The sequence below is a fragment of the Oncorhynchus clarkii genome, chromosome 6, assembly GCF_045791955.1.
Source record: "Oncorhynchus clarkii lewisi isolate Uvic-CL-2024 chromosome 6, UVic_Ocla_1.0, whole genome shotgun sequence".
In the NCBI taxonomy this organism is placed as follows: domain Eukaryota; kingdom Metazoa; phylum Chordata; class Actinopteri; order Salmoniformes; family Salmonidae; genus Oncorhynchus; species Oncorhynchus clarkii.
In genome coordinates, this window is record NC_092152.1 from 60,981,527 (window position 1) to 60,996,231 (window position 14,705).

At 41.7% G+C, this 14,705-nt stretch overlaps 2 protein-coding genes across 2 annotated transcripts in view; both read right to left on the reverse strand.

Moving 5' to 3' along the window:
- The window catches only part of LOC139412415 (cadherin 16, KSP-cadherin), a 28,931-nt gene extending 20,762 nt beyond the window's left edge, over positions 1–8,169 (reverse strand). The window contains exons 1-6 of the mRNA XM_071159214.1: positions 8,143–8,169; positions 7,895–7,993; positions 5,689–5,823; positions 5,206–5,335; positions 4,274–4,432; positions 3,564–3,760 (exon numbers count right to left, since the gene is read on the reverse strand). Of these exons, the coding sequence (XP_071015315.1) occupies positions 3,564–3,760; positions 4,274–4,432; positions 5,206–5,335; positions 5,689–5,823; positions 7,895–7,993; positions 8,143–8,169 (747 nt within the window). The remainder of the gene's footprint in view (positions 1–3,563; positions 3,761–4,273; positions 4,433–5,205; positions 5,336–5,688; positions 5,824–7,894; positions 7,994–8,142) is intronic.
- A 1,693-nt stretch (positions 8,170–9,862) lies between these two features.
- On the reverse strand, positions 9,863–12,806 carry LOC139411377 (GTP-binding protein RAD-like). Its single transcript, XM_071157658.1, has 5 exons — positions 12,696–12,806; positions 11,997–12,360; positions 11,420–11,493; positions 11,008–11,212; positions 9,863–10,821 (listed from the first exon to the last, which is right to left on the reverse strand). Exons 2-5 carry the CDS (start codon positions 12,349–12,351, stop codon positions 10,544–10,546), a joined length of 912 nt encoding a protein of 303 aa, XP_071013759.1. The 5' UTR covers positions 12,352–12,360; positions 12,696–12,806; the 3' UTR covers positions 9,863–10,543.
- Between the last annotated feature and the right edge of the window lie 1,899 nt (positions 12,807–14,705).

The following is a 14,705-nucleotide window of genomic DNA, read 5'->3' on the forward strand; positions in this document are numbered from 1 at the left end:
GTCTTAAAGGGCAATTCTGACACTTTTCAACCTCATATTCATCATCTCCAGCATCATACCGGTGTCTACATATGTGAAAACGGCGTGTTTCTATGATCTGTGGTTAAAAAGATAAGAAGAAAAGTCCGAAAAATGTATCTGTGACATCAGTGATTTTCAAAACCTGCAACGAGTTTCTAGCCTGAGGGAAGGTCTTTTCTTTCTCCTCACGTCACCAAGAAATTCTCACAGTGTTTGAAAATCACCATTTTTTTTAAATGTTTTCACTTTTGATGATGTCATCGGGTAGAACTTTGTAACTTTGTATATTTTTCTTCAAAACGTTGAAATGTGCCGTTTTCACATTTGTAGACACTGCTATTGTGCTGGAGATAATGACAATGAGGTTGAAAAGTGGGGTAATTGCCCGTTAAGTGCATAACTACTGTATTTCTAATAGACAAATCTGACTTCCATGTATACGAAGTATGCACAATGTGGAATTCTCCTACCTTGATTTAGCCTAATCGTTATTTTGGAAAAAGACCGAAAATGACCAAAGAGGAGCAATGCTTCTTGAGATCAACAACCAAAGTTCAGCTGTATCAATATCAATGACTGAAGGAAAATATTTTGAAAGACAAATGCACGATAGAAGAGAAACCCATCAGCATAACGCTTTATGTGTCTCACAACGTTTTACTGAGTAGAAACACGACTTTCCATGCTGCTGATAGTAAAGGGCTCCCAGCCATACTCAGTCTTTCAACATGACCCCCCCAATCTGCTTGGTAACAGCACAGCTATGAGTCCTACCGCCTACATACACATGGTGGTAAATGCAGAGTGGGTGGAGAGAGGCTTTTCCCATCATGTAGGCATCATCACCAGTGGTGGATTGTACACTGTTAACCCTTTACATGGACATGCAGATGTGGTGTTATGTGCTGCCCCGACAACTATAATTATAATATAGTAATAGCATGTTGACAAACAGATTACTACTAAGTAAATGCACTGTAAAAAAAACACAAGTAATAGCCGATATAATATTTACATCGCAGTATAAAATAGTATACATCATGATAAAATAGTATACATCATGATGATTTGTGGACCTTTGTAGCTCTTGGCTCAGTTGGTAGAGCATGACGCTTGTAACACCAAGGTAGTGGGTTTGATTCCCGGGACCACCCATCCATAAAATTATGCACGCATGACTGTGGATAAAAGCGTCTGCTAAATGGCGTATATTATTATTATTTTGCAATCAGATTTAAAAGAAGCTTCTAGTTTTGTGAGGGTTTGAGAATCTCAAGAACAGAGTCATCTTGTACTTTAAACCTGAGCCATGCTTTTCTGTCAGCAGCCTACCTCCCCGACCCTGCCTCTGAGCTGTGAAGAGCTCTAGAGTACAACCTCTAGCACATTCTCTCTCTATCTCTCTCACAAACACACATAGACACACACATTTATGTTTTCCAGCAGAGATTAGGAGGATTTGCTTGATATTTTGCCTGTCCACATTTGGATGGATTTTATTTTATGTTGGTAAATTGGCATGGAAAATGTGAAAAAGATCAAATCTGCCCATGTTTTGAGTCCACACGTTTTCAGTGGGCGGATGGCACTGGCGTGAGTGAGAGGAGGAGGAGAGGGAGAAGAGGAGGAGGAGGGGAGTTGCTGTGGCGACACCCACAGACCACACTGAAATGTAGAAATACACATATTTGCAGCAAATCATGACTTTATGTTCTCAAGTTTGCATTACTGTCTTAAGGTGTCGAGTTTGCATTTCTGACCATGTTCCAATGTTGTAAGCACCTATATATAGAACACAGACTATTGTTCCATTGTTATAAGCACCTATATATAGAACAGAATATTGTTCCAATGTTGTAAGCACCTATATAAAGAACACAGACTATTGTTCCATTGTTATAAGCACCTATATATAGAACAGAATATTGTTCCAATGTTGTAAGCACCTATATATAGAACACAGACTATTGTTCCATTGTTATAAGCACCTATATATAGAACAGAATATTGTTGTAAGCACCTATATGTTGTATTGTTATAAGCACCTATATATAGAACAGAATATTGTTCAATGTTGTAAGCACCTATTGTTTGTTCCATTGTTATAAGCACCTATATATAGAACAGACTATTGTTCCAATGTTGTAAGCACCTATATATAGAACACAGACTATTGTTTTCCAGACTAATAAATGTTGATAGAGATGCAGAGAAGATCCATACTACTGAGTAGTTACAGAACGTCCTGTTTTCCTCTTTCTGATAATGTCAGATGTTTCCAGTTATTTACACAGCTTTAGTGATTTGGTGCTGATGCAAGCACTGGGCCGTGGCTGATATTATAAATGTTGAATAACAAGCTAAAGGTCAGACTGTAAAGAAGACCAGGTGCAGATACAGAGACACTGGCCCCGGACAGAGCACAGAGACTATTCAATCACAACCGCTAAGTCAGAAACAAAGTGTGAGGTTTGATTGAACAATCTTTGACATTATAGACACACACACACACAGACACACACACACACACACCAACAGCGGGAACGGAACCTCAGGCTGCAGTGACTCAGGCAGGGGAAAGCCTAGGGGTATGAATGACATTAATAATGCACACCTTGGTCTCTTAGGGGGGGGGGGGTTAAAAAGACAACAACACAACTGCAGTATTCTGATGGTTCACCCATTCCATTCCATTATTACATTTTACAATGAACAGTCAAATAAAATATTGGATGAAAGTTCACAGTGTTTGATATTTGTCAGATGATCCCTTTCCATGATTCTATACTAGAGGCAAAGGTTACCTGAGCATGTAATGTATGCAGGAATATCCCTGAAAGCATCACTGTGTGTCACCTGTGAGATGGGGATGGAGAAGGAGCATGATACTAGTCACCTGTAAGATGGGGTAGGGGCCAGGGAGGTTCTACCTGTGAGATGGGAATGGGGTAGGGTCTAGGGAGGTTCTACCTGTGAGATGTGGATGGAGTAGGGGCCAGGGTGATTCTACCTGTGAGATGAGGATGAGGTAGGGGCCAGGGAGGTTCTACCTGTGAGATGGGAATGGGGTAGGGTCCAGGGAGGTTCTACCTGTGAGATGGGGATGGGGTAGGGGCCAGGAATGTTATCCATGTGAGATGTGGATGGGGTAGAGGCCAGGAAGGTTATACCTGTGAGATGGGGTAGGGGCCAGGAAGGTTATACCTGTGAGATGTGGATGGGGTAGGGACCAGGAAGGTTCTACCTGTGAGATGGGATGGGGTAGGGGCCAGGGAGGTACCTGTGAAATGGGGATGGGGTAGGGGCCAGGGAGGTACCTGTGAGATGGGGTAGGGGCCAGTGAGGTACCTGAGAGATGGGGATAGGGTAGGGGCCAGGGAGGTACCTGTGAGATGGGGATGGGATAGGGGCCAGGGAGGTACCTGTGAGATGGAGATGGGATAGGGTCCAGGGAGGTTCTACCTGTGAGATGGGGATGGGATAGGGTCCAGGGAGGTTCTACCTGTGAGATGGGGATGGGATAGGGTCCAGGGAGGTTCTACCTGTGAGATGGGGATGGGGTAGGGGCCAGGGAGGTTCTCCTGGAGGCGAACAGGGTCCGGTGACGCCCAGGTGTTCCCCGTCACCTCCACTGTCACGATGCCCGTGGAGAAGAAAGCGTTGGGTTTCCCCCCCATGTCCTTCACCATCACTGACAGCTTGTAGCGACCACACATCTCTGGGTCCAGGGTGGAAGCCCCTGGAACACACACACACACATATCAATATATTACAATCAGAGAGCTGCATTACGTTGTTCACAGACAGCACGTTGAAAAAAGAGGGAAAACATTGTTAATAACCCACTAACAAGTACATCATAAAGACGTAATTAGCTAATTTCACAGTTAAATGGCCCCTATAGCGGCAGCCAATGGGGTGAATTGGGGTTGTTAGTGTTGTCTAGCTTCAGTCAAGCTGTAACATAAGGGCACCAGCACTGTGCAGAAATAGTCAATAAATCCAGAAATAACACCAGCACTGTCCAAATTGGGACTTTTTAAAATCAGATTTAACTGGTGTACGTGTGTATGTGTGTACGTATGTGTGTGTGTGTACGGGGATGTGCGTGTGTGTATGTGGATTGTGCCCGTGTGTGTATGTGGATTGAGAAGGGGTGTACTAAGTAATTCATTTAACAGTGAACAGAGAAAAGTAAGACAATACCATGTAGAATAAAACAGGGCAGCTGAGTGAGGGGCCTGTAACTCACCGTCCTCAGTGAGAGACACCTCGCCGGTCACAGAGTCTATGAAGAACATGTGACTGGAGGGGATCCTGGGGGTCTGATCCATCAGGCTGAAGCGCAGGTCAGCATGGGCTGTGTTACGGTCGTCACGGTCAGATGCCCCCACCTGCATGAATGAGATCCCTAGCCAAGAGACAGAGAGACAAGCTTCTGTACCGCTGTGTACATTCACACCGTGATTTGACTAGCATGACAATGCCTCGTTCTTATAGTGAAACATCCTTACACAGTCGAAATGCTAGTATTCCTCCTGGGCAATCTTGGTTTAATTATGATAACCTTCTGACTTTATTCTAACATCATTTGTCATGGCTTTGCATTTGGTAAAAATATTACTTGTTAACATATTTGTATCTACTGTAGTTCATTTGAATAGAGGATCACTTTATGGGGTTATGGGATAATATCCTCTCAATGTAAAGTCTGCTCTTCAATTTCTTCAATTTCCTGAAGGTCATGTAATCAATGGTAACCCACTATTATCTGGTGGTGTGATGCTCACACACACACACAGCTCCCTCCACTCAAACGCGAGTCTCCTCAGTGACATAAATCCAGACGCTTGAGTCATCTCTGACGCAAGAACTCAAAGAACTACCCCACAATAGCCCAAGATCAGACTGTAGTAAGACTTCAATTAAAAAAAGATGAAGCACATCACCTCTACTTCTAATACACATACCGTACATGTCCTTCACTAGAGCCATGTGGATAGTTCAGGTGATACTATTCATGTATAAGTCATAAAGATTCAGACAATGCAAACATCACTCATCAGTGTGTATTAAGAAATAAACTCATAAATGTGTCACAAATTAAAATCCCTTCTGTGAACTCCGGTATTTGTTTTCTCCTGAATGGTGGATGGGCTCTATGTTCTGGCTAGTACAACCAACCTTTCAGAAGTCCCAGCTGCACACTGCCTCTCATGCTCTCCTCGATAAACACAGGCACGTTGTCGTTTTTGTCAATGACGCATACCTCCACCATAAAGCTCTGAGACTGCACGGATGCTGAGAAGGACACCTGCGAAAAGCACAAAGTAAATGCAAACTGTAAGTATGAAGGGCAAATATAAGTTCATATAGACACATACGGAAGGTAGCCTGAAGATCTACTTTGATTGTAATTAACTAAGGAGCCTATGTCTCATTTGGTGTTGCTAGACAGTACATTGTTTGAGGACATTGTTTCTCTCAAGCCAGAGATAATACACCCCAATTAAAACAAATCATTGCAATATTTCGCATTCAATTTTATGGTATTTTTGATGAGGATGATTATAATTTCGTTCATTGAATTCTCACAGGTCATAATCACATGTATTGTAAACATATCACTACATGCTTAGATAATGCCATAAATGTGTGACTGTCAACCTGCAGAGAGTAAGATGGCTGCTTCTCTCTGTCCAGAGGCTTCAAGGCGTAAAGAAATCCTGCCTCAACTCCAAAGATCCCCTCATCGTCCCCTGTCACCACCACGTCAGTGGAGGTAGCTGGGAGGTTAGGGAGCTGTGTTGGACAAGTACAAAAATATTAGTTACATTTACAAGTCCCTCTTCTGTCACGCCCTGATCTGTTTTACCTGTTCAAAAGTGATCGTATCCACCCCCTCCAGGTGTTGTTTATTTTCCCCAGTGTATTTATCCCTGTGTTTCCTGTCTCTCAGTGCCAGATCATCTTGTATGTTTTGTCAAGTCAATCATCGTGTTTTTCCTGTACTCCTTTTCTGTTCTCTTTTTATAGTCCTCCCAGTTCTGACTCCTGCCTGACTCTGGACTATTTTCCTGCCTGCCTGATCATCCTGCCTGCCCTGACCTTGATTCTGCCTTCCCTTCGGTATCTATTAGACTCTGATCTGGTTTTGACCTTTTTGCCTGTCCACGACCATTCTCTTGCCTACCCCTTTGGATGAATAAACATTGTAAGACTCCAACCATCTGCCTCCTGTGTCTGCATCTGCGTCTCGCCTTGTGCCTTGATATCTTCAATACAATTAGACTTTAACTTTAGTATTCTCGGCAAGAGTCACATGTGCAGCTAAAATAAAACTTCTGCTTACTGTGTGTGGGCAAATGTTGACCTTTTACGTCAAAGTTGAAAAGATAACTATGTCACTGCAAGCACAGGAGATCTCTGGGCCTTGTGTAATGTGTTTTTGCTCTGTTCATAAAAAGTCAATTGAACATTCACCCATTCTATGATGTGTAAATGGTTGAGTATGTGTATGTATAGCTCCATCTGGCAATCCTTTCGACTCTTTTGAGTGAGCGGTTATGTGTCATAATGACCGTTGATATTTTCCCCCTTTTGGAAAACTTGTTCACCGCTGACAGTTTGTTCTCAAGGGTGTCACAAGCTGCTGGCAGAGGGGCTGTCACGAAACAGACGCCCTCTGGTCCAGACCCACAATCCCCGTGTCTGGCCCGGCCATGGTCAGGTATGAATGGGTATCCTAGTCATGGTGCTGTGTGACTGTCTGTCGTAGAGGACTGTCATGCAGCCTGGCCTGGTATGGTGTTATTGTTGCATGGCTAGAGCAGCCTATAAAACAGCAGCATGCTGGTGATCTCGTGTTTCCAATCAGCACTGCACGTTTTACGGCTTCACATACCACATAGCAACTGGCTCTCAGCCGCCACAGCCGTGCCAATGATCTCAGCATGCGTTTAATTCCCGAGAACCCAACATTTTGATTTAGTCTGGGAAACGTATTTTTTGACTGCCCCATAACCTAATTTTAGACCAACAGGCTGAAAAGTGTATATTTAAGACTATGCAGTGGTTGACAAAGTAGCTAATCGTTCAAAATCAAACATTCTTCTCTTTTTATGCCTCTAATGTGTTGACATGAAATGCAAATGTTTTCATGACAGAAATGTACCTTTTTCATTCTTGTATTCATGTTGTGATAAAACAAAACAGCTATCATGTGCCAGAGCAGAATATCTGAGAAGATCAGAGCCGTTCAAACAGTAAAACAGGTGAGAAAACAACTCTGTCAGTGCCTTTTCTGCTCAAGAACACACATTTTTAAGTAATAATGTTGTCCTTTCCACCCTAACACTAAATTTATGCCAATTATCTGATCTCCACCATGTCCACCATTAAAGTGAATCTGAGATGTGTTTTGATCATACATCATGCAAAAGGGAAAAACATTGACTGGTCTCAAAAAGGCGTCCAATTACAGTGTCAAACACATGCACAGCCGGGACAAACTTGATGATTTATAAGTGCCATTTTGAAAAGAATCCTCCTGCCATGAATGCAGGGCTGATGGTCTAGCATTGAACAGACAGCCAGAGGCGTTCCAATTTTTGTTTCGGGATGAGGGGGCTATGCGGGAGTAGCTCCGTCATAATTATATCTTGAGCACTGAGTGTAGTGCAAGAGCGAAACATTGTATGTCCCTTTTCTCTCTTTAACTTAATCTCAGCAGGCCCAGGGATGCATCACACAGACTGGCAGCAATATGGAGAGAATTATTCCTTAATTATTATTCCCCTATAAGCAAGCTGCTTTGTTGTAAATGTTTTTTTGTTTTTTTGCATAAATGGTCAATCTAACTGAAATGTCTTACCTTAGCCAGGTACCATGGGAAAATACCATCATAGTTTTCAGGGACGCCAATTTTAAGATTGGCCCCTGAGCACTGTGCAGGAGTCTGAAGTACCACCAACTACACAATTCCAAGGAGACAAAGGACAGCATGAATTTCAATAATTTAGTTGAAGTTTGTTTTCACAAAAACAGTATAAAAAAAAAGTATAATAATCTGAGATTGCTATAATAACTTGTGAAGGCCACATTCAAAGGAAGCATACTTACAGTCAGTGTAATGATAAAGATGGACATAACTTATCTTCTAGTCATGTGTTTCTGTAACTGTATATCTGTAAAGTCAGGATGCACAACATTTCCAATCAAACAGTGGTTATCTTTTACGTTTGGGAACACATGGTTTCTATCATTTCTGTCTTGTTACTGATTGATTCTCACTGTTATAAAGCAGAGAAAGAAAGATGGAGAAAGAGACCGACAGAGAAAAAAACAGTGTGAAGGCTGCATGTGCAACTATTCTATTTTACTAATCTTTTAAATTATTATTTTTTAAACTAGACCTACCAATCTGCGGAATCAACCATCTTAAAAAAAAAAAAAAGTAAATAAATACAACTTCAATAGGCCTACACCTGTGCAAGAAAATGTTTCATTTAAATGCCTGTTAGGTTAAACATATACTCAGTAGCCACAGGCAGTAGGCCTACATGGTACATTAATGTCTCATCACATTCACAGACCTAAAAGCTGAACTAACCCTGCAACCTGGACTCAAGGGTAGACGTAACATAGTAAATTAAAATCTGGGTCATTCAAATTAGTTTATGTTTCAAATTACTATTTCTATATGTTGCGAATTCCAATTTGTGTGATATTTCATGAATTACAATTTGTTCAATATGTTACAAATTTGAATGATATGTTACGAATTACAATTTGTTTTGGCTAACGTTAGCTAGGTGGCTAACACTAACGTTCGCTAGGTGGCTAACACTAACGTTAGCTAGGTGGCTAACATTAGCTAGGTTAGGGGTTAATGTTTAGGGGAAGGGTTAGCTAACATGCTAAGTAGTTGCAAAGTCACAAAAAAGTAGTAAGTAGTTTCAAAGTCATGCACCCGACCAACAACCCTCCTTTAGTTTTTGCCTTAAGTAGCCTTCTGTCTTGTGTAACCATACCGAAGCCATACTATTTTGAGTGTACTATGTCACGTATAGTTTATGAGACCGGGCTGCACTCTCTGTTTCCAGCACACGATTACACCTGCGACACAAAACAGCCTAGCAATTAATTGTTCTCTCAATAAAAATAATAAATAAATATGACTTTATAGTATGTGTTATATGGTCACAAAGGAGAAGGCAATTGGCACAAGAAAGAGTTAAGGATGAGATTTTGCATTCCAATAAATTACCCCAAAATAAAATTATGCTGGGCACAAGTCAGACAGCAATTCACAACACCCATAGGCCATTCGCTTGGAACAATATTTAGATGTCTTATTGTGATTTACAAAGACCGGCGAATGAAAACAAACGCACTCTCTCAATCTCAACCTGTAGGCCAGAATAAGAGCCTGTACCTCACAAAATCTGAATAAATGACTGGCAAACATCACTTATTTACCTAACACTCCACGATCATTTTTATAACTCAATTTTCATTCGAAAACGTTATATTTATTTTGTCTTACCTTCTCTCAATCTTGTGCGTGTTCCCTATGAAGGTGGGAGAACGGTTTGAATAGTGTGGAAAAATGAAGTGCGTTTGCAGGACTCTCCAGTTTAATGTTTTACTACCTTGTTTCCTTCCAGTAATTCTGTTGGTCAACAAGACTCCAGTCCACTGAACAATCTAATGAATGAATATTTATGAGGACATAAATCAAATAACAAGGAGGTGTGTTTTAAATATATATACACACCTTTCGTTTTTGGTGTAGCCTAATTGTTTTGTTTTATGATCTGGGTAAGAAAAAATATGGAATAGTTGTATTTCATTTTTTTTATTAAAAAAATTAAAATGTAAACATAAGGAAATTATTAAATATTAAAAGGAAGTGCAAATCAACTGTATTTAAAGCAAAACATTAAATTCACATGACAAATATAACTTATTGCTTTCTTCATTCACATCTGGACTGAAGGTTAGGACAATAGAATAATATATTTTTCCAAAACCTGGCCTAATTCCCATTACACATTATTCATGTGCTCAGTATCATGGCCAAAGTACGAACCTGCGTACCCAGTTTCAAGTAAAAATGACTCCAGGTGACAGAATGCAGTGAAATCACTCATAGTGCTTACATTTCCATTGCTTTTCAGGACAGTGTACCATAATCTAATATTTCATGAGGGCTATATACAACACTACCAACACTAAATGGAGTAGAACCAAACACACTGTCCCCCGTTATCAAGGCAATCTTACAACTCATGGTTTAAAATAACAAGCCTTGGTGGATTTAATATACATACACATAAGGCAGACAAAAACAATGAAACCTCATGCAGATCATTAACATGAACATGTCTGTTGTGTTTAATTAATATAATAAAATATATAATATCTGTACAGCTCTATCAGTCCTTGGGGTTAGTGATAAAAACACACAGCGTCTGGTCTTGAAGGCCTAAGAGAAAAAAGCAGTCCAGATACTGTACTCTCAGAGGACCGAGAGGTCATGGCAGGACTTGGACTTCTGTCTGAAGGCCATCTTCTTGTTCTTCCGGGCCACCATACGGCCCAGGAAACGCTTGGCCTTCTTGCCAATGCTCTCGCGTCGCTTGCAGTTGGCCATACGACGAGCATTCTCCTCCTTGCTGTCTTTGCGCAGTCGGATCTGCCGGACGATGCCATCGAACAGGTCCCTGACGTTGTGGTGGAGATTGGCTGAGGTCTCGATGAACTTGCAGTCAAACACCACAGCGCAAGCACTGCCCTCTGCAACAGCAACAAAAAAAAGAGGGGAGGCGCAGGTGAGAATCTATCGTGTTCCCTGGGGACAGTGACTTCACCCTCACCATTATGCCTTTGCATAACACCTTGATACTAGCTTTAACATTCTAAAATAAGTAGCACTGTGCAAATACAGAGATGCCTTGGACAGAAGAGATCACCGTCACTTACCATCCACAGAGACTTCTCTGGACCGCACCAGGTCGCTCTTATTGCCCACAAGGATGATGGGAATGTTTTCAGACTGGCGAGCTCTGCGTAGCTGGATGCGTAGCTCTGACGCCTTCTCAAAGCTGGACTTGTCTGTCACTGAGTAGACGATGATGTAGGCGTCACCTATCCTCATGCACTGTTCCTTCAGCCACTGACTGTTATCCTGCAGGCGAAAGAGAAATAGAATTAGATTAGCTACATTGCTTATCTAATCAAAAGCTACAGGTGCTCAAATAAAAATGATTAGTGATATATGATATTATACACCAGCATTAGAGCACTACACATTACGTCAAATGATATGCTAAGACTAAGACCAATTTTACTGAGGGTCAGACTGAAATTGCATAATTTGCATTATATGCCTCACCTGCTCCCAAATGTCGTACAACAAGATGGACGCCTCCTCCTCGTCCACCTCGATCGATCTGTCATATGTGTTTCCTGAAACAAAAGCAAGCAGACAGATAAATACTCCTGTCCCAAATTCTACAAACCCACTAACTTGGTCGAGTGTGAAGTCTCACTCACTATTGCCCATGTCATGATGCCTTTAGTACAGCTTATTAACTCTCAATTAACCTGTATCTATCTGTGATGGGTACTACTGTGCATTACTGTCTCCTTCCCTCAGTCATTGATTTTCATATCTCCCATCCACTATCTCTGTGGCTGTATATGTCAACAGCAGTACTTTGATATATGTGGCGCCTTACTGACTGGATGGAAATAGCAATAATCAATGTACTTCAACTTGTGTGCCAAGATGATATGGAAACCAATCCTATATTTACTTAGTTTGGTACATTAGCTCTAATGGGGTGCTGAGAACAGCCACAGTCAAACAGTTATTTTCTTTGTTTAAAAAAGTATTGCCTTTGGGTGTATTCTCAATGCTATATAAACTTCAACACCATCATCTTCGGTAACCGTCATCAGACACACACCTGTCTCGTCGCAGTCGTGACCATCCTCGACTCCACCGAAAATACGTGCCAGGCTAGACTTGCCGACACCCTGCTCGCCGAGGAGAACCACCTTGTACACATGTCCCTCCGAGTCGCTGCCGGAGGAGATAACGGAATCGGACGAGTCCGATACACAGCTGTCTCGGTGAGGCTCACCGGGGGTGTAGGACGTGCAGCGCATGAGGTTGGACAGCTCTCCAGTTTGCACCTTGCGCATCTCGCGGTCGTCCACTGGCATGCTTCTTCTGTGCAGGTTCTGCAGGTGCATGGGAAACGGCATGCTCCCTCTCCTTTTGTCCATGTTCCGCAATTTGTCACCTTTGTTCAAAGTCATAATTTTTGTCTGTGAAATAGATGCGCTCTTTAGTAAGATTCCGCTGTTAACATGAAAAGCAACCAACTCTGACAAAGAATTAATTTCTCATCACTACGCCTATATGTTGATTTAAAAAAAAAATCCTTTATTTGGCCACAGCTTATATGAACTTTTGTGTCATATTTATTTGAACAACTGAATTTAAGACAATCGTGTGCTTGTGTCCTATGATATTAATTACGGTTTGATGGAGCATTGACAATGTTAAAATTAAAGTTGAACTCAAATTATTTGAAACAGAAATAGCCTAATTCATGTATTATCACGACTGCAAAATAATTCAATTCCATAGGCAAACTTACATTTGATGTGCGTCTGTGGTATTCCAAAATCCTGAATCAGACAATCCACTTGTGATCTATCCTTTCGTTAGCGTGTTCACTCAGTGAAGGGAAGTTTCGGTTTGATACAGTGAACCGTACGGATCCCCATATTTATCTAGTTGCCGAGCGAGTGACGTCACCATGAGGTTTGCCTCTGAGAGTCACGTCTCTTCTCATTATAGTGCTACGTAACATCATGCCAGGGTGGGAGGAGAGGAAGTGAGGACCGCTCCACAAAAACGTGATTGGAAATGATGCGCGGGCGGGCAAAGGGATTCTCCCCTCCTGCAATGCAATGCCATCGTGCCAGTGATGTAATTATTTTTGCAGAGTAATTCGGCCATTTACTCTCAAGGGGTAAGCTAACTAGCATAGTTTTAACACCAGTTGGCCCAGAGCCATGGAGAGTTGACCTGACACGGCCTCCGTGCTTTGTGATGGCGCGCGCCACAATGTATATGGACAGGTCAGGTGTTCCCAGCCATTCGCAAGGTTTACCATGTTCAATCAATTATTTTAAATAACACGATTTGTTTGTAATTGATAAATGATCTGCTACAAATTGTCAGTGGATTAGCCAAGAGCATCTGAGACGTCAAGCATTTCCAATAGATGCTTCTCAGCATTTCGGCCCATAGGTCGCGTAGCCTTGGTGACACGAGTTGTGATGTGAATGAGGTTAATGTGGAAAAAAAGCGACGATTCACCACAGAAATAGGACACATTATCACTTAAAACGACGCCTAGACATATCACTGGGGGCACATGTATCCCATAGGACTCAGCAAGCGACAGGAAAGAAAGACCATGAAAGAAAACCATTGCGATCCAAAATAATGATGATTTCACCTGCATCAGTCTGATTGAGGTTAGTTAATCTAGTCTGTAGTCGCCATCTGCTGGTGGTTATGTGAAATGCACAATGTTATTGTAGGCTGCTGGGACTGCAAGGTCTGTCTTTTACCATTCTGCTTCATGAGAAGGAGAGAAGACCAGTGACAAAGGAATAATTACTAGCTTACTTCATTATTATCTCTGGCAAGTTGGCAAGCCTCATTCCTCATGATTGGAGACAATGCTCAATACATAAAGTCATTGGGTGGTGTATTGCTGGACAGACTAATGTTAAACGCATTCTCAAGTGACATTAACTGTCACACAGTTACTAAAGGTTTTCAGTTGAATAGCACAATGTTGCCAAAAACATGTATTGGTCAAATATTTTCATTGATTGATGTTTTTCTTTGTTGTCAGGGCTTCTTTTGGTGGTCTATGAAACGTGTTTGACTCACTGGGTTGCTCTGACTCAGTGGTAGCTTGATCTTTTTATCTTCTGTCTCCATCACTCACATACACATGCAGAACAGTGTGGAGATGGAGATGTTTTTCTCCATTCTTATAAACAAAGTCCACATTAAGATACCAGCTGTTTTGTCCTCAGTGACTCACTAGTTATATTGGGTTGCTCCTGTAGTTTCATTAGCATAACATTTTTAACATTGAATAATAGATCAGTCAGTGTTTACGTAGCCTACTGAAGCCTGCTGAGTGGTCTTCACTGATTGTGGGCTATATAGGTATGAACACCTCAGTGAGAGAACCCAGGGTGTAGGCTGTTGTTATTTACAGAAAAACATTTGCATATTTCCGTTAGGAAACGCCTACTCTGTGAAGTGTGCGTGTTCAATATCACAATTCGCCTTTGCACTCCTAAACCACGCACTCCTAAATAACACATTAGTCCACTCTGCTCGAAACAGATTCTAGTGTTGGGAACAGAATTCTGTATTGAGATCAAATGTTTCATCGATGAGAAAATTGTCGGCCAAAATCCATCTCGTTTCATCTTCTCCCACGGCCGGCACTGGGTTTACCCTCACTACCATATTTGGTAGTGTGTAGAAACGCCAAGCGGATTCTTCACATTTATACATCCGGTGAAATATTTGTCTCATTGTTCAATCTGCGCTACAATGGTGGATATTGCTC